The sequence below is a fragment of the Rhinoderma darwinii genome, unplaced genomic scaffold, assembly GCF_050947455.1.
Source record: "Rhinoderma darwinii isolate aRhiDar2 unplaced genomic scaffold, aRhiDar2.hap1 Scaffold_66, whole genome shotgun sequence".
In the NCBI taxonomy this organism is placed as follows: Eukaryota; Metazoa; Chordata; class Amphibia; order Anura; family Rhinodermatidae; genus Rhinoderma; species Rhinoderma darwinii.
Window position 1 is genome coordinate 160,073 of NW_027464216.1, and position 23,795 is coordinate 183,867.

The 23,795-nt window shown below is 44.9% G+C and overlaps 1 protein-coding gene across 1 annotated transcript in view; it reads right to left on the bottom strand.

Annotated features, from left to right (window-relative positions):
* LOC142728038 (EGF domain-specific O-linked N-acetylglucosamine transferase-like) overlaps window positions 1-23,795 on the bottom strand; it is a 62,764-nt gene that overhangs the window by 15,557 nt on the left and 23,412 nt on the right. The window contains exons 6-8 of the mRNA XM_075849078.1: window positions 22,120-22,224; window positions 16,302-16,405; window positions 13,730-13,924 (exon numbers count right to left, since the gene is read on the bottom strand). Of these exons, the coding sequence (XP_075705193.1) occupies window positions 13,730-13,924; window positions 16,302-16,405; window positions 22,120-22,224 (404 nt within the window). The remainder of the gene's footprint in view (window positions 1-13,729; window positions 13,925-16,301; window positions 16,406-22,119; window positions 22,225-23,795) is intronic.

The following is a 23,795-nucleotide window of genomic DNA, read 5'->3' on the forward strand; positions in this document are numbered from 1 at the left end:
TTGTGCAAATCTGATAATCCGGCAAAATACCGAAAATGTGTGTACAGCATTGAGGTACTTGCGGAGATTATCATGCACTGATTTTCAGCTCAAAATTCCAGAATTTTCTGCAATCTGATAATCCGGCATGTCAAAAGAACAGCTTGATTTTACGTTTGCCTTGTTATTTGGATTAGGAATATTTGTCATATTACTGTTATGGTGTGGAGGATATCTCCTTGAGTGGTGTCTCAGACGAGGAAAGTTATAAAAGGACTGTGAAAGGGAAAGATCCTCTGGCCAGAGTAGAAGAGTAAGTACGGAAACTAGAACTGTCTAAAATAGATGAGAAAGAAATTCATCTGTCAGTAGCTAAAATCTGTAACAAAATAAGAAGTATCAAGTGGATAAGTAACTGTCGAAAATAGGCAAGAAAGAAATTTGCCTATCAGGAAACTTACCCCTTGAATTACTTAGGGTGTGCCAAAAAAGGCCACCACTTACAGTCACATGAGGAACTTGGTGTTCCTATTAAGAAGTTTCGAGGGGATAAGTAACTGTCTAAAATAGGTGAGGAAAAAAATTCACCTATCAGGAAAATTACCCCCTACGTAACTTAGGGTCTGCCCATAGGCGACCACTTATAACTATGGGGAACTTGGTGTTCCTATTACGAGATGAGCACCCACAAGGACTGACAGCCAAACAGGCAGTAGCAGAAAGAGAAGGTAAAAAGGCAACGCAAGGAACGAATCAGTTAATGAAGGCATGTGGAATGGGAAAAGCGGGAAGATTAGATCGGGAAAAATATAGATGATATAATGAGCAGATCCTTTGTGGGATTATTGTTTAGTTGGTTGTAATTTGGCTCAGTTGGATAGTGTATACAGAGTGTACGTAGGAGACACGTAGTGTGGGACTTTCCCTAACAGCCAATAGAGGTATGGCATATGGGTGAGCAAGCACCTGTTAAAATGGTGTAAATTTACTAGGGGATTGTAAATCCAGAACCACACAGAGTCAAATGACAAAGCAGATTGGAGTAGATGGATTGTAGCATCTTTTAGAAAGCAACAAAGAGCCTACAAATGTATGTAATGTTAATACACTGAAGTAAAAGTGCAGGAGGTTGTCAGAGGAAATTCATATTTTATAAAGTAAAGTTTAAAGCAAAGGGAGGTATAGAAGTAGTAGTTGTTTTAATGTTGCAAATGACCTTATAGTAAATTCCCATATGGTATAATTTAGAATCAACTAGTGTGACAAGAGAAGGGGGAGGTGAAGAACAGTTGCTAGTGAGATAAGAAATGTCATCTTGTTCTTGAAATGAATGGACACAACATTAAATGCTGATATAGATATTTTGTATGACTTTGTGTCATTTTGTAGATTGAATCAGGAAAAGTGATAAATGTAATAATGTATAAGCAGTCCTTCACAGCCAAACCACCAGACACCTCTGTCTTATATTATGAGACCCTTGATCCTGTCATACATTCTGCACAGAGTGCAGAGTTGCTTGCCCTGATCAAGGCATGTAAACTGGCAGAGGGAAAAAGAGGAGGGCGGCTCCAAGCCGCAGATTGGGCAAAAGGTATTCTGGAGAACAAAGGGAAGTTGGAAGGTAGAAAGTTGATGGAAAGTGCTTTAGAGGGATTTGCAGAAGAGGAAGTTAGGAATAAGAAATGTATTGTATGTATTAGAAAACAGGAGCAGCCGACGCCCGGTAATGGCGTCCGTACCTCATGTTGAGTGTGTCCTCATTGTTGGTGGGAAACCCCCTGCGCACTGTTTCCAATGGGAGAGGCTGCCCCCCCCCTGCCCCTGATGTGGCCGCGCCCGGCCCATCCAAATCAGTATGAAATAATCACCTTGTTAATTTTGTCATTTGTAGTGTTTTTTCTATTTACAGAAGTTCCAGTCTAGTTCACTGATGAAACAACACGTAATTATAAGATAGAGATGGTGGCCGTCAGATTGTACGGTTAAACATTAACGTAGATAATTTCTATACAATGGTGTGATAAATGATTGCAGATACGTATGTTGTTTTGCCGGCATTGAAAGTGTTAAGATTGTGAGAAGTTGTGAGTGTGTGACCCCCCTCCCTCCCCCCTAAAGTGTGCTGTGTTTGGGAGGAGGAGGAGGGGGGCTGACTGGGTGCAGTCTGCAGGGCTGATGAGACAAAGGGATTTCAATATGCACTGCTGAGAGATATATATATGTCAGTAATGTCTACAAACTGAAATAAATTTCTTCTCTTTTGCGCAAGCGCTGTTGGTTATAAAAGTTACGATATTTATGTGTTATGATGTGATCAGATTTCATGTGTTTTGATAATTCAGATGTATTAAACTACAGATACTGTGAGACACGGGAGTTTTGAAAATGTATGTGCCCCCACCGTTATACTGTTTATTGGTTTGCAGTAATTAATGTTATCAGAGATAATATTTTCTGTTTTATTGAATAACTAACTACAATTGTTCTATTTTTTATTTCACACATGAGTTATGTCATTGTAAAGATAACATGTTTGTCAGGAAAAAGTCATTTTTGTTTCAGGCTGTTGTACATTACAAGGGGTTAAATTAGTGTTATGTTGAGATGTAGTTTTGAACTCTGCTACATTACTCTCGCTGAGTCCACAAAGGGGGGAAGGGTGAAGGAACTGATTAGGTACAATTTTGGTTTATGTGTAAGAGACCATCCCCCTCCAGCAAAGTTACACAGGAGGTGATGTGACATCACTCACACGAGTCTTTATGGATTTAGATGAGGGAGAAGGCAAAACAAAACTTGTATATTACTGCTATTCTAACTCAAGTACAACCTAAGCATTTGTCAACTGCAAGACATTTGAGATTAACCTGTGCACTCCTTCTCCCTGAGCAGGTTACTTTACACTCCATAGCTGTACTACATTGAACGCAGCTACCTTACTGCCTTTGGAGCAAGGGGGAGAAGACGTAGGTAAAGTATGGTCACAATTTTTGCCTGAAACTGATGAACATGATTGTATGGCCCTTATGGCCCAGGAAACAGTGGGGTTCGCACATGTAAAAGATACCCCACTCCAAAACCCAGACCTAATACTCTTTGTGGATGGTTCAAGGTATTGTGTAGAAGGATCTTTTCTTACAGGATATGCAGTAACCACCGAAGATGTAGTCCTAGAAGCAGCCTCCTTACCAGCGTCCCGCTCAGCACAAGAAGCGGAGCTTAAGGCCCTGGCAGCAGCATGCCAACATGCAGAAGGAAAGACAGCAAATATATACACTGACTCTCGATATGCTTTTGGGATTGCACACGATTATGGCCCCATATGGAGGGCAAGACAGTTTTTGACCTCTGCAGGTACACCTGTAAAGAATGCAGACTTTGTAAAATACTTGATGGAGACCCTGATGTTACCCACAGAAGTAGCAGTAGTAAAAATTAAAGCTCACACTAAGGTGAGTTCACCAGAGACAAAAGGGGAAATGCCCCGGCAGACGAAGCAGCAAAGCAAGCAGCACAGAAGCTACCCGTGTTAGCAGCCGTATATCAGATAAAAGATCCAGAGGAAACAAGACCAGCTGTAAGCCCGGAACTACTGCAACAACTTCAAGGACAAGCAACAGAAGAAGAAAAAGACAAGTGGACGGCCCAAGGAGCAACGCTACGAAAAGATGGCCTCTGGCAGTGCCAGAATAAACTGTGCCTGCCTAAGACAATGTTCCCAATGATGGCCCAAATAACACATGGAGAGACACACCAGTCAAAAACGGCAATGATGGACTTGGTAAACAAGGTGTGGTATGCTCCAGGGTTTAGTGTGATGGCCAGCAGTTTTACACAAGGATGCATGATCTGTGCAACACATAATATTGGAAGAACTGAAAAAGTACCACAGAAGCACACACCCAGACCTATATATCCGTTCCAGAGACTGCAGATAGACTATATTCAACTACCCAAAGTTGGTACCTATGAGTATGTGCTTGTTTGTATTGATCTTTTTTTCAGGATGGCCAGAAGCTTTTCCAGTCACCAAAGCTACAGCCGTAGCCACAGCAAAGAAACTGATCAACGAGGTGGTGTGCAGATATGGAGTTCCAGAGGTGATCGAGAGCGACAGAGGAACTCATTTTACGGGTGAAATCATGAACTATGTGTTGTCAGCTCTAGGCATAAGTCAAGCCCTACATACACCATACCATCCACAAAGTAGTGGGAAGGTTGAGAGACTAAATGGGACTCTCAAATTGAAAATCCAAAAAGTAATGGTAGAAACCGGGAAACCATGGACCGAGTGTCTACCATTAGCCTTGTTCTCAGTAAGATATACGCCCACAAAAAGAACAGGTCTCAGCCCATATGAGATCTTATTTGGGTCGGCTCCCAGATTAGGATGTTATTTTCCACAGGTGCTCCAAATGCAGTATGGTAGACTAACAGATTATGTATAAACGCTGAACAAACAATTGACCAAGGTGTATGCACAAGTCTTTGCTTCCATTCCAGGTCCTGATTCAGTTGAAGGGACGTATAAGCTAGAACCAGCAGATTGGGTCGTTGTCAAAAGACACGTGAGGAAAAGTCTAGACCCAAGATTTGACGGACCGTTTCAAGTCCTTTTCAAGTCCTACTCGTTACAAGCACCTCAGTAAAGCTCGAAGGAAAGACAAGCTGGATTCACGCCAGTCATTGTAAAAAGGTTCTTCAGCCAGAAGAATGAAGATCTTTGCGGTTGTTGCGGCGGTTGTTGCGTGTGCTCTTATACAAAAAGGCAGAACTGCTACTCCTGTACACGTAATCAGTACAGAATCACTGGAACAGTTCAGGACAGGGTGGGCGAATGCCACAGTGGATAGAAAGCAGGGTAACTACACCTGTAAGGCCAATGACCCGTGTTATACTACAAATGTGACTACAACCGAAGGGACTTGGAGAAAAGGACCACATGGAGGGACTGTGTACCTTCACATAGACAAAACAGCCAACATTAGCATACAAGAAGAGACGCCGGGGCTGTTGTTTTGTTGTTATGAACCAGATGTACAGTATCTATAGAAATATACAACCAGTAAAAATAGAAATGAAATGATAAATAAGATTTATGAAAGATGCAACAAGGAGAGGCTCAACTCTATGATTGTAATAAAAGAGACTGATGGGATGATATTATGTATGAATAATAGCCAAATAAGAAATAGAAGATATTTTGTATTCTTGATAACAATTTTAAGAGATAGTTTTAAGCCACATATAAGAGTACAAAGTCTGGAAAGAATCGCACACACTTGTAAGAGCGCTGTAACCCAACAGCAGAAAAAGAATGTACACTTCAATATTTCCTTCCCTGAATCCCCCAGCTGTCATAGACAAAAAAAGAGAATGGTATGACATGCTATGAGGAGGGGTAGGAACGGGATTAGGAGTATTGAATGGTATACAGTTAGAAACAGTTATGAACAAATGAAACTCAGTGGGAGACGACACATCTACTGCATTAAGGATAGGTGCCTCATGGTTACCTACTACCTTTGCCATACAACAGAAAGGGTTAACTATAGATGAACTATTTCTAAATGTTTTTAATGAAAGTATGCTAACCGAATATAGAACATTACAGAATGTATCAACTTTTGTAAATTGGACAGTATGTACGCTTAAAACGATGTGGCAACAAGAACAGATGAATAATTGTAAGAATAAATTGTTTAGTAGTCATGTTAGGCAATGGACAGACATTCTGCCCATAGGAGAGAGAAATGATACGTGGTTATTGTTACAGCCTGAGTATACTGAGTGTACACCTAAATGGTGTGCAGGAAGACTAATAGCATTTAATGTGAAAAATCCTACTCTATTATGCAAATTTATTGTTATGCCAATGGTAATGATTGATCCGGTGACATTATTAGGACAATATTGGATGCCAGAAATGAAAGGAACACACATAGATTCTCAAAATAAGACAAGGAATATAGATTTGTGCCAATTAACAGAGCTCGGATATGTATGTAATGAACAGTCAGGGATATATGAACCCTGTCTAATGCAGCACCAGGATAATGTATGCGCACTCACTATAATCCCAGAAGCTAACCTACAGGTTTATATTGAAGTAGGTCCACAGCATGTATGTTTAATAACTAACAACAAGCAGACCCTTAGCCAGTTTAAACTCACAGGACCATTTTCAGGATGTCTATACAATGTGACGCATTTGACTTGGGGGAACCAAACTATAGTGTTCCTGCCTACTTTAGAAGAAATAATGTCCACTGTATGGGTACCTGAACCTTTGCCCTATGGAAATTTTAGTTTGCCACTGGAAGAGTTAAAACAAGTGTTACAAAAGTCTAAAGACGTAAAGAAATTGATAGCAGCCCATAATGTAACTCTAAGTAAAGTGAAAGTATTGGCTACAATAGCAGCTAGGGAAGTGATAAATTTATCGTCAGCAATAAAAGATGCCAGTGCCCATCACTGGTATGACATATTTACAGGATTTTCCCCCACTGCCACTAAGATACTGCATGTGTTATTCCAACCCTTGATATGTTTCATAATATTGTTTATATTGCTTACATGTTTTAATTGTTATACATTTTGCAAAATAAGGGAAGCATTCAATCAGAGGCCTATACATTATGATGAAAGAGTGTTGTGAGATTACCCCACCTACATACCTGTGTGAATCAAGTGAAGAAATGGATCGAAGCCTTGCTATCAGGAGATAGAAGTAGCATTGGAATTTAGGTGTTGGTAAAATCACAAAAGGAGGGATTGTTATGGAATAAATATATGTATAATGTATCTGGGACCTCAATGAGTGCAATGCTGAAGAGAAAACATGTATTAGAATATATTCTGGGAAAGGTAATGGAATGGATTTGCAGACATTCTTTAGATAGTAGAAATTGGGGCCCTACAAGTACTTACCAGACACGAAGGAGTCTGTTTGATGTTTGTTGTTTGATGTTTGTTGTTTGATGCTTGTTGTTCGAGTTCTGTGCATACAGCCAAGATAAGATAAGGACCAGGTACCAGATTAACAACTAGAGATAAGAACAATGTACATTGTGACATAAATCACAAGGGAAGAAACCACAAGAATGTAAATGATTCATGTGTGTCTGCACGTAGTCATGTGATATTTTTACTATATAAACTCTGTGTCTCTGCAAATAAAGTCAGAAGTATTTTTACCATGAGAAACGTCTCAGTGTATCTGTTGCTTCTCCGAGCTCGTCCCCCCCACCTGATTTGAACCTGCATGGAGATCAAGGCGTAACGTGACCTCATTGCGATCACAGTAGTCTGGAGAAAACCCAATCTCAAATCCCCAAAGAGGGAATTCTGTTTTATTCGGGCAGGGCTCCTTTTCAGAGCACAAGCCAGAACTACTACAAAGAGTGTCCTGGCATTACAGAGAGAGCCCACTGATTTCAATAGGCAGCATGTAATGCTTCATTTCCCCTGTGGTGGCGCTGCAGGGGAAATGAACACTTTGCATCAGGTTCACAGATGATTGCTGGAGGGTCCTGTAACAAAAAGGAATTGTCCAAAGAGGATAAGTTTCCATGCTAGCAATGCCAAGCTATGGATATCCACGTATAACAGGTTACAGTACTGCTACATTCAGACCAACAGAGGAGGGGGAGGGTCAACAAAAGGACCCCACCGCCTCCATTTTTATAACACATACCCCTTTAAGAAAGAAAAAAAAAAATACTTACTGTGTCCCACATGACAATATGGACGTCGGCATGGCCGCCATCAGGGAGGTACTGCCGGTACTGCTGTCAGGGGCCCGGTCAAAATTTGAAAAAACGGGGGCCCGTGCTCCACTGCCGGAATGCATTTGCTCACGGGCCCTTATGATTTCACTTTGGTGAAAGGAACAGGTCCCATCACGGAGCCGGGGCCCGTTGTTTGCATCAGAGTAAAATCATAAGGGCCCGCTGTTCACATAGAGCCCGCCCCTCCTCCTCTACAGCGGCGTGACAGCGCGTGTGGAGGAGACGTCATGAAGGTGGCGGGAGGTTTGAATGCAGTGGAGGCGACAAGAAGCAGCAGCAGAAGAAGACTCCTGACACAGTGAGAGTACAATATGTAATGTCTGTGTCAGTATGTAATGTCTGTCAGGCTGCTGCTGCCCGGAGCCTCCTCACATCACATCCCCACAATAAAAAATCAGTGTTACCCATGTCACACTATACACTCTCAGCCCTGCTTCATATCCTTGTATCGCTAGTAGCATTTCTTACCACTTATCTCCCGGGCTGTGTATCAGAGGGAGAAGACAGGTTTATTGTCCCGTTATACGCAGCCCAGGAGATAAGAGCCATCGCAGAGCTGCTACTAGTGATACAATGCAGTGCTTCAGTGTCCGGAGGATCATACAGACCTGGGGAAGACACTTGCTTTCTACGGGGGGGACGGGGAGATGATGGTGTAGTGGGTAGGAGATAATGGAGGGCGGATGACACTGAAGGAGACATTATACTAGGGGGATGATAACTGGGGGAAAAGAGGATATCTGAAAGGAGGGGTAGAGGAAGGAGAGAGGATACGTGGGGGAGGGGGAGAGATCTTTAAGGCTATGTACACCTCTTTTTTTTTTTTATACAAAAAAGTTTATTAGTGTGTGTTATGAAACTTTGTAAATACTTTTTATTAAAAATAATTTTTACTTTATGTGATACAGCTGCTTTGTATCCTGTATACAGAGCAGCTGTATCGTGCGCAGAGACCTGTATCTGTCAGGTCCGGGGGACTGACGGGTTCAGTGTTGGCGGGCCAGGATCCACCTGTTATCGATCAAATCTAAATTATGAACAGGGACACGCAGATAAAGGTTTCAGTGCATGATATAGCTGCTCTGTATCTCATAAAGTAAAAATATATTTTTTTAAAAAGTATTTACAAAGTAGCACCAAACAGACTGCTAAAACAACAAATACCACACTCACTTTACATAGCCTTCAAACCTGTGGTGGGTAGAGACAGGGCCGGCCTTAGGATAGATGGCGCCCCGTGCAAAATTATCTTTCGGCGCCCCACCCCATCATAAAAAAAATGGGCCATAAAAAATTTATAATGCCCCTTTAGTTCCTCCCATACAGTATAATAATAATATATTATAACCCCTTCAAGGACACAGTATTTTGTCCTCTAATTGTGCCCACAGTATTATGTCCCCGAAGTGCCACACACAGTATATTGCCCCCTGTAGTGTCCCTACACAGTATAATGTCCGCTTAGTGGCCCCCATACAGTATAATGCCCCCCTCCCCTTCCTGCCACACACAGCCCCCCTGTAGATAGTGCCCCCTGTAGATTATGCGATACAGCCTTCCTTTAGTCAGTGCCATACAGCCCCCACCTCACCCTTGTAGATCATGCCATACAGCCCCCACCTCACCCTTGTAGACAGTGCCATACATCCCCCACCTCCTCCTTGTAGACAGTGCCATAAAGCCCCACACCTCCCCCTTGTAGACAGTACCATACAGCCCCCACCTCCCTCATGTAGACAGTGCCATACAGCCTCCCCACCTACCTCATGTAGACAGTGCCATACAGCCCCCACCTCCCCCTTGTAGATCGTGCCATACAGCCCCCACCTCCCCCTTGTAGACAGTACCATACAGCCCCCACCTCCCTCATGTAGACAGTGCCATAAAGCCCCCACCTCCCCCTTGTAGATCGTGCCATACAGCCTCCCAACTCCCTCATGTAGACAGTGCCATACAGCCCCCACCTCCCCCTTGTAGATCGTGCCATACAGCCTCCCAACTCCCTCATGTAGACAGTGCCATACAGCCCCCACCTCCCCCTTGTAGATCGTGCCATACAGCCTCCCAACTCCCTCATGTAGACAGTGCCATACAGCCCCCCACCTCCCCTTGTAGATCGAGCCGTACAGCCCCCCCCACCCCTTCCTTGTAGACAGCGCCCCCAAACAAACAAAACAAGTTGAACTCCACTAGGCCCCGTTCCCACGATGAACTGAGCTGCTCCACGACGGGATCCTTGCGTTGGCCGGGGTGATCCTGTAGCCTAGTACAGAGTTTCCCAACATTTTCGGACTCGAGGCACCACTGGAAAAAGAAAATTTCCTCAGGGCACCCCTACTTTAGAGAAAGACAGAAAATGGCTAAAAACAAGCACTCCACTCGTAGAATATGTTCACACAGCGTTTTTTGTAAGGCAAAAAAAATCTGCCTCAAAATTCCTTCAGGAACTGACAGCGTTGTTTGGCCTTTTTTTTTTTTTTTTGCGTTTTTTTTTAAGCTGTTGAAGCGAATGCAAAAGATGCAAGAAAAAAAAGCTCCAAACGATATTTACTACCTCCTATTAATTTCAATTGGAGCTGAGAGGTGGAAACCACTTGAAGAACATCAGCTCCCCACTCCCAGTAAAATAATCATCGGCCCCCACTCACAGTGAAATGACCATCAGCCCCCCACTCCCAGTAAAATAATCATCGGCCCCCACTCACAGTGAAATGACCATCAGCCCCCCACTCCCAGTAAAATAATCATCGGCCCCCACTCACAGTGAAATGACCATCAGCCCCCCCACTCACAGTAAAATGACCATCAGTCCCCCCCTCACAGTAAAATGACCATCAGTCCCCCCCTCACAGTAAGATAACCATCAGCCCGTCACTCACAGATTCCCCCTGTAGATAGTGCCACACAGGCTCATGTAGGTAGTGCCACACAGCCCCCTGTAGATAGTGCTACACAGCCCCCTGTAGATAGTGCCACACAGCCACATGTAGATAGTGCCACACAGCCCCCTGTAGATAGTGCCACACAGCCCCCTGTAGATAGTGCCACACAGCCCCCTGTAGATAGTGCCACACAGCCCCGTTGTAGGTAGTGCCACACAGCCCCGTTGTAGGTAGTGCCACACAGCCCCCTGTAGGTTGTGCCACACAGCCCCCTTGTAGGTTGTGCCACACAGCCCCCTGGTAGGTAGTGCTACAAAGCCAAGTGGTAGGTATTGCCACACAGCCCCATGGTAGGTAGTGCCATACAGCCCACTTGCAGGTAGTGCCCCACAAAACCCCTCTTATAGATAGCACCCCTACTTCCTGTAGATAGCTGCACTGTAGCTCCCTGAAAGAGCGGAATCCCCCTGTGGCCAGGAATTCCGCTCCTGGAGCGCTCCACTTGATGTCTCTGTCCGTATATGGACAGTGACATCAGGGGCAACTCCTGAAGCAGAATCCCAGTCCACAGCGTTGCCGACGCTGTGACCGGGGATTCTACTCCAGGAGAAGCCCCTGTCGTCTGTGTCCATTTATGGACAGTGAGAAAAAGAAAAAAACACGGCGCCACATAGTGCAGGTTACCCAGGTATGGAGTGGTGTAAAAGAAGAGTGGTACTCACCTGGTAACGGATGGTAGAAGGCAATAAAGAATAAAGATACAGCTGCTGCCAGGACTCGGGACCGGTGATTCAAATGAACGACCGCAAAGGTTATGCTGGTTTGGCAGAAAAAGGAGTCACCACGGGCGCTGCTGCACTTCAATGGAACCAAAATGCTTGGAAGGTTCAGATCGTTGGTAATAATGTGCGGAAGAGTATGAGAATAAATGGAATTTATTGATAATATGACTACGCGTTTCAATGCCGTACTGGCATCTTCATCAGGTCATGGATGAACAAACAAAAGTCACTGTTTAAATAGCCATGTTAATGTTGAAAAAAACCCGCCAATGTGAACGGGGTCAAGGTGTTTAAAGAGGCTCTGTCACCAGATTTTGCAGCCCCTATCTGCTATTGCAGCAGATAGGCGCTGCAATGTAGATTACAGTAACGTTTTTATTTTTAAAAAACAAGCATTTTTGGCCAAGTTATGACCATTTTCGTATTTATGCAAATGAGGCTTGCAAAAGTACATCTGGGCGTGTTGAAAAGTAAAAGTACAACTGGGCGTGTATTATGTGCGTACATCGGGGCGTGTTTACTACTTTTACTAGCTGGGCGTTGTGTATAGAAGTGTCATCCACTTCTCTTCACAACGCCCAGCTTCTGGCAGTGCAGCACTGTGACGTCACTCACAGGTCCTGCATCGTGTCGGCACCAGAGGCTACACTTGATTCTGCAGCAGCATCAGCATTTGCAGGTAAGTAGCTACATGGACTTACCTGCAAACGCCGATGCTGCTGCAGAATCATCTGTAGCCTCTGGTGCCGACACGATGCAGGACCTGTGAGTGACGTCACAGTGCTGCACTGCCAGAAGCTGGGCGTTGTGAAGAGAAGTGGATGACACTTCTATACACAACGCCCAGCTAGTAAAAGTAGTAAACACGCCCCGATGTACGCACATAATACACGCCCAGTTGTACTTTTACTTTTCAACACGCCCAGTTGTACTTTTGCAAGCCTCATTTGCATAAATACGAAAATGGTCATAACTTGGCCAAAAATGCTCGTTTTTTAAAAATAAAAACGTTACTGTAATCTACATTGCAGCGCCTATCTGCTGCAATAGCAGATAGGGGTTGCAAAATCTGGTGACAGAGCCTCTTTAAGTGACGTCATAGATCAAAGTTCAAAATACACAGGACCGGAAAAACACACAAAAACAGTAAAAGTATGTCATATAATAAAACCAATAAAAATGAATAGAGAAAGAAGAGTTTAAAATGTATGAAAAGAGAACATAATGAAAACCATGTAATTAAGAAGACTTGAAATGTAGTACGTAATGTGTGCCGAAGCGACACGGAAAAAAAGGCTGCCCGATAATATAGAATAATAATGTAAGTGAATACAGATATAGGTATGGACTACAAAATCGGTGTATGGTAAAAAGGTACTAACCCTTATGTACCAAAAACTATATAATTTACAGAATAATAACCTTAATGTCGGCAATAATTCATAGCGGCGATATGCATATAAGGAAATGGGAATAAAACTCTATTCATTTTTATTGGTTTTATTATATGACATACTTTTACTGTTTTTGTGTGTTTTTCCGGTCCTGTGTATTTTGAACTTTGATCTATGACGTCACTTAAACACCTTGACCCCGTTCACATTGGCGGGTTTTTTTCAACATTAACATGGCTATTTAAACAGTGACTTTTGTTTGTTCATCCATGACCTGATGAAGATGCCAGTACGGCATTGAAACGCGTAGTCATATTATCAATAAATTCCATTTATTCTCATACTCTTCCGCACATTATTACCAACGATCTGAACCTTCCAAGCATTTTGGTTCCATTGAAGTGCAGCAGCGCCCGTGGTGACTCCTTTTTCTGCCAAACCAGCATTTATGGACAGTGACGTCAAGGGCTTCTCCTGGAGTGGAATCGCCGGTCACAGAGTCGGCGACGCTGTAAACGGGGATGCCCCTTCAGGAGTTGCTCTGATGTCACTGTCCATATACGGACAGAGACATCAAGCGGAGCACTCCAGGAGCGGAATCCCCGGCCACACAGGGATTTCGCTCCTTCAGGGAGCTACAGTGGTGCTAGTAGATTACAGTGCAGGGAGATACCTCCCTGCTCTGCTATAGTTCGCCGCCGGCCATGGGGGGGCCTTTTCCAACGGGCGGCACGGGCGCCCTCATGCCCGGTGTCACCACCCATGCCACTTTCTGTTCTCCCAGAAATCCCCTCCTCCTTCCCCCGCTGAGCCCTGGCACTTAGTCTCTCCACCTTGCCCCCTGATACCCACCAGCTAGCTCTGCCCTGCCCCTCCAAAGAGATCTCCTACTAGTTTGCTTTTCACCGCTGCCTTCCCTCCGACCACTTTACTTTGTGCCCGCCCCAATAGTGAGGGGGGGCCCAGACTCCTTGGCTGTATGGGGCCCAGAAATTTCTGATGGCGGCCCTGGACGTCGGTGCTGAAGGAGTTGTTAATATGTTGTGTAATATAGAGATTGACAAAATCCCAGAAGTGGTGATAGAGATTTACACCTGGGAACAACGAAAAATAAAATAATTAAAATATTAGTAACAATAAACTCACATTTGCTTCCTAAAATCTACCATCTCTTCCTGTGAACATATAAAAATCAACAAAACCGGATTATCAGACATTCTGGATTATTGGACAGTCACACAATAATATAAAAAACTCATTTCCAGGGCTGAATAAAGGAAACAATGAAATCCTAGCAGCCGTGTCCATGTCTGTTAACCAGTCCAGCCTTGTTATATTCCTGGTTATTCTGCAGCTCTGTGCCGGAAACAAGGGCAGGATCATCAGACTTTCTAGATTATCAGATGGCGGATTACAGGAATTTGACTGTATTATGTTTTAGACAGATTTATTCACAGGCCGTGACTGCGCTGTCACTAGACATAACCTCGGCTGTTCTTCATCTGGGGCAAACATTCCGTTTTCTGCCCTAGCCTCGTAAATGGTTAGCACCCCCTGGCACATGCCCTGCCGGCCGCCTCCCAGGCTACATAAGACTTGTGAACTACACTTCTAAAAATCCTTCCTAGAATATAAATAAAGGGATTGGAGTGCAGTAAACATTTGGCGCATCCCATTTCCCCCCTACCGAGAACAGCAAGTACCCGGAGATTGTTGAGATGCTACATGGAAGAAACCGTAGGCCCTGTTCACACAGTTTTTTGCAGGCAGAAAAAAAATTGGTGTTTTTGAGGCAGATCTTGACCTGCCTGCGCTTTTTTGACGCGGTTTTCTCGGAATCTAACGCTGCAGAATTTTTCTGCCTCCCTTTGATTTCAATGGGAGGTCAGAGGCGGAACCGTGGCAAGAAAGGACATGCTGCTCTTTTTTAACCCATGAGCGGCCAAAAGCTGCTCGGGAAAAAAACGCTCTGCCTTCCATTGAAATCATCGGGGGCGATTTCTGCAGTTTTTTGGCGCTGATTGCTATGCGGTTTCCTCATCAAAATCAGCGCCAAAAATCTTTGTGTGAACAGGGCCTTAGGGCTCATGCACACATCAGTTAATTTCTTCAGTGTGCTATCTGTTTTTTTCAGGGATACGCGTTCTCAATCTGAAAAACTCAGGGCAGGTCCTATCCCGGTCAGTATTTGCAGATCGGTCTCACCCATTCTGGTCTAGGAGTCCGTGAAAAAAAAATACAAAAAACGGACTGCCCATGGAAGCCATCTGTATGCAGTCAGTTTATTGCAGCCATATAAAAGGACAAGGATATGTGAATGAGCCTAAGGCTACATTCAGATGAGGGTGTCCGATTTGTGCACGTTAAAAACGCAGCGTTTTTTCTACATTTCATGTCTGTGTGCGTTGCGTATTGGCATCAGTATTTCTATGTAATTGATTTGTGAAACACAGACAGAACACGGATGTCGTCCGTGTGCTGTTCGTGGTTTTCATGCACTCATAGACATTAATAGGTGACAAGTTCTGCAAACACGGACCAATATAGGACAAGCAGGGAGTTCCACGCAACGGACACTCGCGGTGTGAAAATTCAGGCATGTCTGAATAGCCCCATTGAAATCAATGGGTCCGTGTGCTACACGTTATTTCACATAAATGTAGTCAGAGCAGGGCTGCGCCTGTGTAATACACGTGTAATACAGCCATTGCCCCGCTCCTGACAAGTGTGCACGTGGGGTCAGCATGCGGCCAGAGCTGCACTAATGAGCGCCGGCACTGAATACAGAGAACATGGCGGGCGCACTGCAAAACACCCCCATATTCGGTCTTCAGTCCCGGTGCCGCCGCTCATTAGCTGGTCGCATCACCTCATGCTGACTGTGCGTACACTTGATGTCAGGAGCGGTGCAATTTCTGTATTACACAGCCGCAGCCCCGCTCTATTGCCAGAGATCAGAGAAATTTCTGATCTGCGATGCTATTCCCTTGAATGCTGTGATCGAAGCTGACCGCAGCATTGAAGGGGAAAACGAGAAGGGGGATCCCTGTGATGCTTGAGGGACATACCATATATGGGCAGACAATCCAGGGTCCATTGAAGGACACCAAGGCTGTCTGACCGTATATATTCCTGTTGTTAGGGCATACTTAGTAAACAGGCAGTTGTTAGGTCATACCCATCAGTACACAGGCTAATGTACTGGTATATAGATAGATATATGCCAGTACATTAAAGTTTAAAAAAGTAAAAAAATGAAGTAATGTGAAATACTTAATGTGCGGCACATGGAGGTTCAAGATTCTTCACACCCCGTGCCTCACATCAGTGAATGGAACTTTTTTTTTTTTATTACAGTTGGCAAAGTATCGTTTTGGTATCAAGAGTCGCAACACTACACAAAGTATCGGTATCGAAGTCCAAATTCTGGTATCGCGAGTCGTGACAATCCTAATCAGATGTACACATTACCTGCATCTAACTTCATGATATACGTCGGCCTCTCGACGACGTCACTATGTCCATCTTCTCTGGGTCTGAACGTCAGGGAGCCGAATGTCTGCAGCTCCGCAAACCTGGAATTACAAGAAACCAGAAATATTCACAACATTTCAGAGCAAGTTCAATCAGGAATCTTATAAACCCTGAGCGGAGGAGACCAAAACCAACATTCTGTAGATTATTATTATAAAACAGAAAGCTCGGCCATAACCAATAAGATCTCCATTACAAATCTTAACTGGCATGTCACCCAGCTTTCCCAAACTCCTGAAAGGTAAATCTGCCATGTTCTACACTTCTTCCCCTGTAATGCTCGATGATGAGACACATTTGCCGTTTGGGACCCAACTGTTATGGGAATTTTAATACTGGTAATATTAGTAGTCACTCAGCTTTCCAAGAAACAGGTATAACTAGCTAACTAACTAAATAACTAACTAACTAACTAGAGGCTGCGTATAAGACTAGCATTTATTTATCTGTACTTGCCGCCATCTTCTACCAGCGACAATCTGAAGATTAATATTGAAATATAATAAATACATAGCCAAAGAATACAGACATCTGCAGATCAGCGGCAGTACCAAGGAGGAATGTTTGATAGTCTTAAAGGGGATGTCATACATTGCGGACATATCACAGATTTTTTTCTGCAGTTTGCACTACGTGACAGCAAGAACACAGGGGTTTTGCAAAAAAAAAATAAAAAAAGCATTTTTGCCATGGAGTCCTGGAAAAACAGTGACATGACTGCAACGTGTGAACACAGCCTAAAAGGTCAAGGTAAAACAATGAGAGTGGTCGTGTGAACTTGTATTCAGACGACAGAATCCTGCAGCGACATCATGTAACGAGTATTAGCACATCCTAAATTATCATCGGGGAAAGCAGTGAGTATTTAGACTTACCATCCCCGTCCAGCTATAGTCCATTCATGATTGAGTTTCCGGGATTATTCTTTTATGTTGGTGGTGACGGAGGTTCTCGGTGGTGATGGGACAGGAGTTTCCATTTCTCTCAGGCTTTCAGAGCTGCAGGCCGTGTTGTGAAGACATAATGATGGATGTTTTTGGACATTACTAGTTTGATGGGAATCTCCATTTGTAGGCAATGATCTCGATGTGATGATGAGATTGTGTAAAGTCGTCCAACTCTGGGGGAAGATTTTTCAGCTTTGGGGCCAGTGTTTTCTCTACGGTGGAGACATGTGGAGGCAGAAATCTCATGAAGTCGGTGACTTAGAGACCAAATGCAGGATTCCTCAAAGTCAATTGTGGTTGAGAATGGATCGGTCTCCTATCTCCAGAATTGTTTTTCTCCATTTCCTCATTTTTATTAATCAGTTCATTCTGTGATTTGGCAATGGTCTCTGATTGGAGCAATTCCTTTTTTAGAGAGTCAACAATTTCTATTACATTGTCCTAGTTGCGTCCTTAACAGATGCTTCATGAACTCCTCAGTCAGCAGAGGATTCCGGGATAAACAAGTCTACTCCATCAGCTGGAATACTGTGAGAGGGAAAGGATGCCTCTTCTATCTTATTAGATGTAGTTATCCCAGTACTGAGGCCCAGAGTAGAGTCAATTACCAGAGTAAGTTGTCCCAGGGATAGGCATGGGCCCTTCAAGAGTCAGAACACCAATATAGGACATTTCCATCTCTCATTGATCAGAGGACGAGGCAGCGAGTGTTAGGACCAGCGGGTTGTGGACCCACTGTGCTACTCCACCGGTTTGGCTTAGGGCCACCTCTAAGGGCATTGTCTAAGTAGCCTCCCCAGTCTTCACCCTTTAACCCCCGTACGGGGATCTGGACTTCGCTGCGGGGAGACTACCAGGTCGCTACCTCTTGAGGTGGTCCCGGTGTGAGTAGCGGCTGGCCCAGCGGACCAGAATACAACGGTGAAGCACGCCGAGGGTACAGGCACTGGCAGATGATACTTGGCAGATGGGTGAGGATCAGAAGACAGTTTGTGATAGGCAAGCAGGGATGAGGGAATCTCCTACATCAGATAACAGACTGTCAGAGGGAGAGGAGGTCTCTGACCAAGACCCCAGTTGGAGCAAAAGGTAAAATCTGCATAATTCTTTTAAAACCGCCAGGTACCACTCTCAACATTGGTTTTGACATCGCCCTGCACATGGGGAGCATTATTAATTATTATTATATTATTTTTCAGGTCCTTTACATTCCCATTGTCCTGGTGATTGATTTATCCCTTCACCCCTTATCAGCAAGACATGGCGGCTCCAATTAAGCAGGACACCAGGGAGTAGTGGGGAGTTCTGGTGTGGGACTTGGAGTCTGGTTTAGGGATTATGACCTGAAGCAGCTTCCATAGTGTAATGGTTAGCACTCTGAATCTCGGCCAGACTGTCCAGCAGCAGCATCAGCAGGAGGGAACCAAGGATAATCAGGGCGGGCCAACCTTGAAAATCAGGGGACACTGAAAGTACCCGTGTGCTAGGAGGACCCTTGGGAACATACAAAGGGGCCACCAGGCAGTGGTGGGGAGTTCTAGTGGGAGACTTAGAGTCTGGTTTAAGGGTTACGACCTGAAGCACGTTCCATAGTGTAATGGTTAGCACTCTGTGAGAGAACGGGGGATCATCAGTGCAGGCCTGCCTTAAAAGCAGGGGGGCACTAAAGGTATGTAGCGGGGATCACCCTGAAAAGTAACACGGCAATGACCCACATCTACAGACCACAAGGTACCAAATCGTCAGGCAGAAGAATAGTCGCTGGTCAAGCAAAGGTCAGGGCAGGCAGCAAACAAGCGTAGTCGATGGACAGGCCGGGGTCAGGGCAGGCAGCAAACAAGCGTAGTCAAATAAACAGGCATAGGTCAGGGCAGGCGGCAGTCAGAAAGAGTAGTCCAATAAACAAGCCAAATGTCAAAACCAGAAAATCAATCATATGAAATCGCAGCGAGTGCCCTGATGTTACCGGCACGCTGCAGGAGACTCCACCACTAGATCTTTTTGCAGCGAAATGAAATTTCCCCGTGGAACTCCTTCTCCGGATAGATGGTGTCTCTGGAGAAGGTGTACCGCACATAGTCTCCCTCATCGCTGACATAGCACCTGCAATCATCTGCCAATGGCGTGTTCAGCATGGCTCTCAGCATCCTGCGTGATGCACCACCCATAGTGTCCCATAGTGGGGTCTCATGCACCTGTCTGGCAGTCACTTTAATGCGCGGTGGTAACACATAAGGTGCACTGCGGACCCTGGATTTTCGAGCCACTACTGGTGACCCCCTGTTTGTGGCAGAGACTAGTGGCTTTCTTGCCAGAAACTTCTCCCAGGCAGTTGGTCTCTTGGGAGATGGGGCAGTGGTCTGGTCCTCACCTGATGGTATGGTGGGTATGGGCACCGGATGTTCCTCCCTTGCTGCACGGGTAGGGACTGCAGCTGTTGGTGGCAGCTCCCAGGCAGATGGTCTCCTGGGCAATGGGGCAGGGGCCGGGACCTCACCTGATGTTATGGTGGGTTTTGGCACCTGATGTTCCTCCATTGCTGAGCAGGTGGGGGCTGCAGATGTTGGTGGTGGTGGTGGAGTCTTCAGCTTGAGGTATCGGCCCGATTCTTTATCTGGTGTTCTCCACAGATTTTTAAGAAATGGCACGATCCCCAATGCTGCCGTTAGACGTCCAAAAAAGCCAGTCTGCCTCTGATGTCTCTCAGGCTCCCGGCTGTACGGGGTTTTCCCGGGACGATGGAGATATCTCCGGGGCTGGAACTTTCCACCAGCCCCCGATGCAGCCATCTGGCTGCCTCTTCCTCCACACACTCGGAAGTGTGGGTCTGGAAGGTAGATCCAAAAAAACAAACAAACAAAAAAATTCAAATAGAAACAAAAGAAACAAGAACCCAGCCGGGATAATCGCAGTAGTGCTTAGCCGCTCCTCTCTCCTCGATATCTGCCTCGCACTGACCGTTCCTGCTGAGAATTCCGTGACTGGATGACGATGCTTCTGTGATGCAGTCCATGGCAACAAGGTCCTAAGTGATGCTGCCCATGGCATCCAATCAGATTCTAGCTCTCACTGTACAAGTTGTAGGTTAGAAAATAAAAATGTGCATAGATTGGCATGGACAGATTGTACCCAATGTGTGTTTCTCCCACCTTCTCTGTTCGATGAGGAGCCAATAGAGATGTTATGGTTTCAAAATTCTAAATACACCCATGTAATTAATTTCCTTCTGGCAGTAGAGCATGCTGGGATCTGTAGTGCACATTGAACTGGTCAACAGCACAGGTCATTAAAAAAAAAAAATCTGTTTGATTTTTCTGTTGAGGGGATGGGAGAGACGTGATGGCGCTGCCAACAGTTATTTCTCACTGCCATATGCAGTCGACTCCGCTATTGATTCTGTCGGAAAACCGGAAACCTGCCGGAATGGTGACGAACGGAGACCATTAGCGATGTTTCCGTCACCATTGATACGGGGTTCACCCGACGGAAACCTCCGACGGAACCCCGGAACGGAAAGCGAATGATGATGTGAACAGGCCCTTATAGGAGTTATGTGCGCTGGGATCTTGAAGGCCGTAAAATTGTATTGACAATCATGTCGCTGGTCCCCTGTATAGTTAATATTTTAGTGTCTTAAATAACTTGCATGACTCCACGTCCTAATGTATTATTTTATATAAACAAAGGAAAAATAACCAGAAAAGATTCAGAGATTCCCAGAATCGCATTAATTTGATTTTCATACGTCTCAGTGGAATCATCAACTTTATAAAACGTGTCCCTTAAGCGCCATTAGTCCTAGAAACCATCATGGCTGCCAGCCAATACCGGCATCAACAGACCAATAGGAAACCCAAATGTCATCCAAGGCTGAATGAAGAACTTCCTACGACATGACCCCAGCGGTGATACTTTATAGGATTATTTTTCTGCTTGGAATCCTGTAATAAAGCAGTTTGCAAAGATCGGCACGACTCCGGTATTTTATGCTTTGAGCGCATGGAAAGTAATTCTTAGTTTCCTAAATATTTGTTTGCAGCCGGTAATGTAGCAGTTGGCAATTTCCACAATCAATGCCCGCTAAAGCGAGACGCCAAACACTCCCATCGATTCGGTCCGTAGGACGTGTGAATACAATAATAACGGCCTCTGTTGTCTGACTGTGATTTATATTGCTGGAGTTTAATTACAAGACTCTGTTATATGTTATAAAGTGAGAAGAGAAAATTCCTTTAATCGGAATTAATAGCCCAGCATAGACGAGCAATGACGAGACTCCCCTATATAAAAATCAAGGTAATGGTGGCATATTTGATGATCACATGCACCGTGTACCTAGAGGTTCTCTACCTCTTCTCTAAAATGCCCATAAAGAGGGCTTGAGAGCACTGGGCTACCCGGATTGGCACAGGATGCCCGCTGTTTTTGCCCTTTATGGGCACATTTAAAGCCCTGCTGTGTCATGACCCAAGAGCTGTAAAACTCTTATTAAATGTGAGGCCTAAAAGAGTTTTGCAATGTTACCAGGAGATGCATAGTACTAGGATATGCGGTCATTAGCGGATGTAGGGGGATCTGACCACTTCAACCCCCAACGATTACTCGATTGAAGCGGCCCCGGTTCTTTGTGGAGATTGTTGTGATTTTCCCCTGCACAGCGGCGCTGCCTTCCAGGCGCCGTGGAGGTTCTGCTACTCAGCCCCTTTGTTTTCATGATCGGTGGGGCCATGTGGTCAGATCCTTGACAGTCAGCAAGTCATTACTAAACATATGCCATCACTTATGAAGACTGGGAAGAGAACACATACCAAGACTGCAGGGGGCTCTTGCGATCACCTTGAGAGAGCAGCTTCTGTGAGTCAAGGTCACAATGTCCTCCCATTTCCCCTTCCTGTATAAAGTCTTCTTTAAATCTGTAAGAGAGAGAAAAAGAAATGTAAATATTCCTTCTCCTCCTTTTATTGTCGATTTATTTTATTTTTTTAAATAAGTAACAAAATCTCGATGAGGACAATATCCCAGAAGAAACAAATTAAGCTCAAACGCAAGAGGAAAACAAACAATAAAAAAGGATCTTCCAGCCTCCAGAATGCTTAAAAACAGATTTCAAGTTGTGCTTCTCAATGTACGGCGGTTTAAAAAAATTAATCGTAGGACTCGTAAGGGGGTAAATAATCTCATGATCTTCACCAGTTGGAATAGAAAAGTTGCAATTTGTGCATAAAACAAAAAAATAAATATATATATTATGTAAATATCTCTATTAAAGGGCCATTCCTAGCTTATAAATTGAGATAGGATAATGATGGGATAAGCCATCACTTTATGATTGGTGGGGGTTGGACCTATGGGACCCCCACAGATCCCAGGAACGAAAGGGCTGCAGCGCTAATTTAGCTCTCCGTCCCGCTCATAGGAGGGGAGAAACAGTGAAGGGGACAGAGGAGCTAAATCATCATTGCAGCCCCTTCATTCTCAGGACTGTTTGGGTCCCAGAGGTCAGACCCGTACGGAAGGGACGGAATATCCTAATCTTGTCCAGGTTATGCAATTTTATCACTAGGTCCAAATTTACAAATTTTCTCTTTCTTTTTCCTGACACAAGTGAGATCTGGGAAATATCCACCAAAAAACGGCACATTTTTAAATGGCACAGGCAACGTTTTTCTTTCTCGAGCGCAGAACATTATTTGATCACTCATTTTTGAGTAATAATATTTAGCAATAACATCTCCAGTTAGCTCCTTGTTTTAAGGTTCATCTTCCTTCATCTCCTGCACACACCTTGGCTGCTCCTGCTTCTCGCTGCTCTCACCCCCTGCTTGTTCTCCTCCTCTCACTGTAGCTCCTCTGCAAGGTCTTTCTGCTGCTCATCTGATCTCTCCTCTGTTTGACACATACAGCGCTGGTAGTACCAGGTCTCGGCAGACACCAGTCACATGATCAGCGGAATGTTGGTTTCATTGCTTAATTATGCGGTATTTAAAATGTTGCGGACTCCGCAGGACTTCCCTGGATTGCTGCCACTGCCCTTCATCAGGGCCGCATCTGCCATGAGGCAAGGTGAGGCAGCGGCCTCAGGCGACGCCACCGAGCTAAAAACGGGGGGCGGCATATTGTGGCAGGGCCAGGGGGGATGCGTGGGGAAGGCAGGGGAGAGTACTTTACCTAGTAGACGTGCAGCACGATAGGCGCACGTCTGCTAGTACACTCCCCCTCTGTGACGCTGCACGCGCTGCGAGAGAGGAGCATAGGGAACCTGGAGGACTCCGGGAGGAGCGGCCGAACGCTCTCTCCTGAAGAAAAGAAAAGCAGCTGGTAAGTAATGAGTTGAGGACAGGAGGCTGAGTCGTTGATAAAGACTAGAGCGGCAGAGTGCCAATTACTGCGCTCAGCCTCCTGCCCTCACTAATTTAAAAGTGATGGGCTGCTACCACACTGACAAGAGGGGGGCATCTGACTGACTGCATTGGGCAGCCTTAGA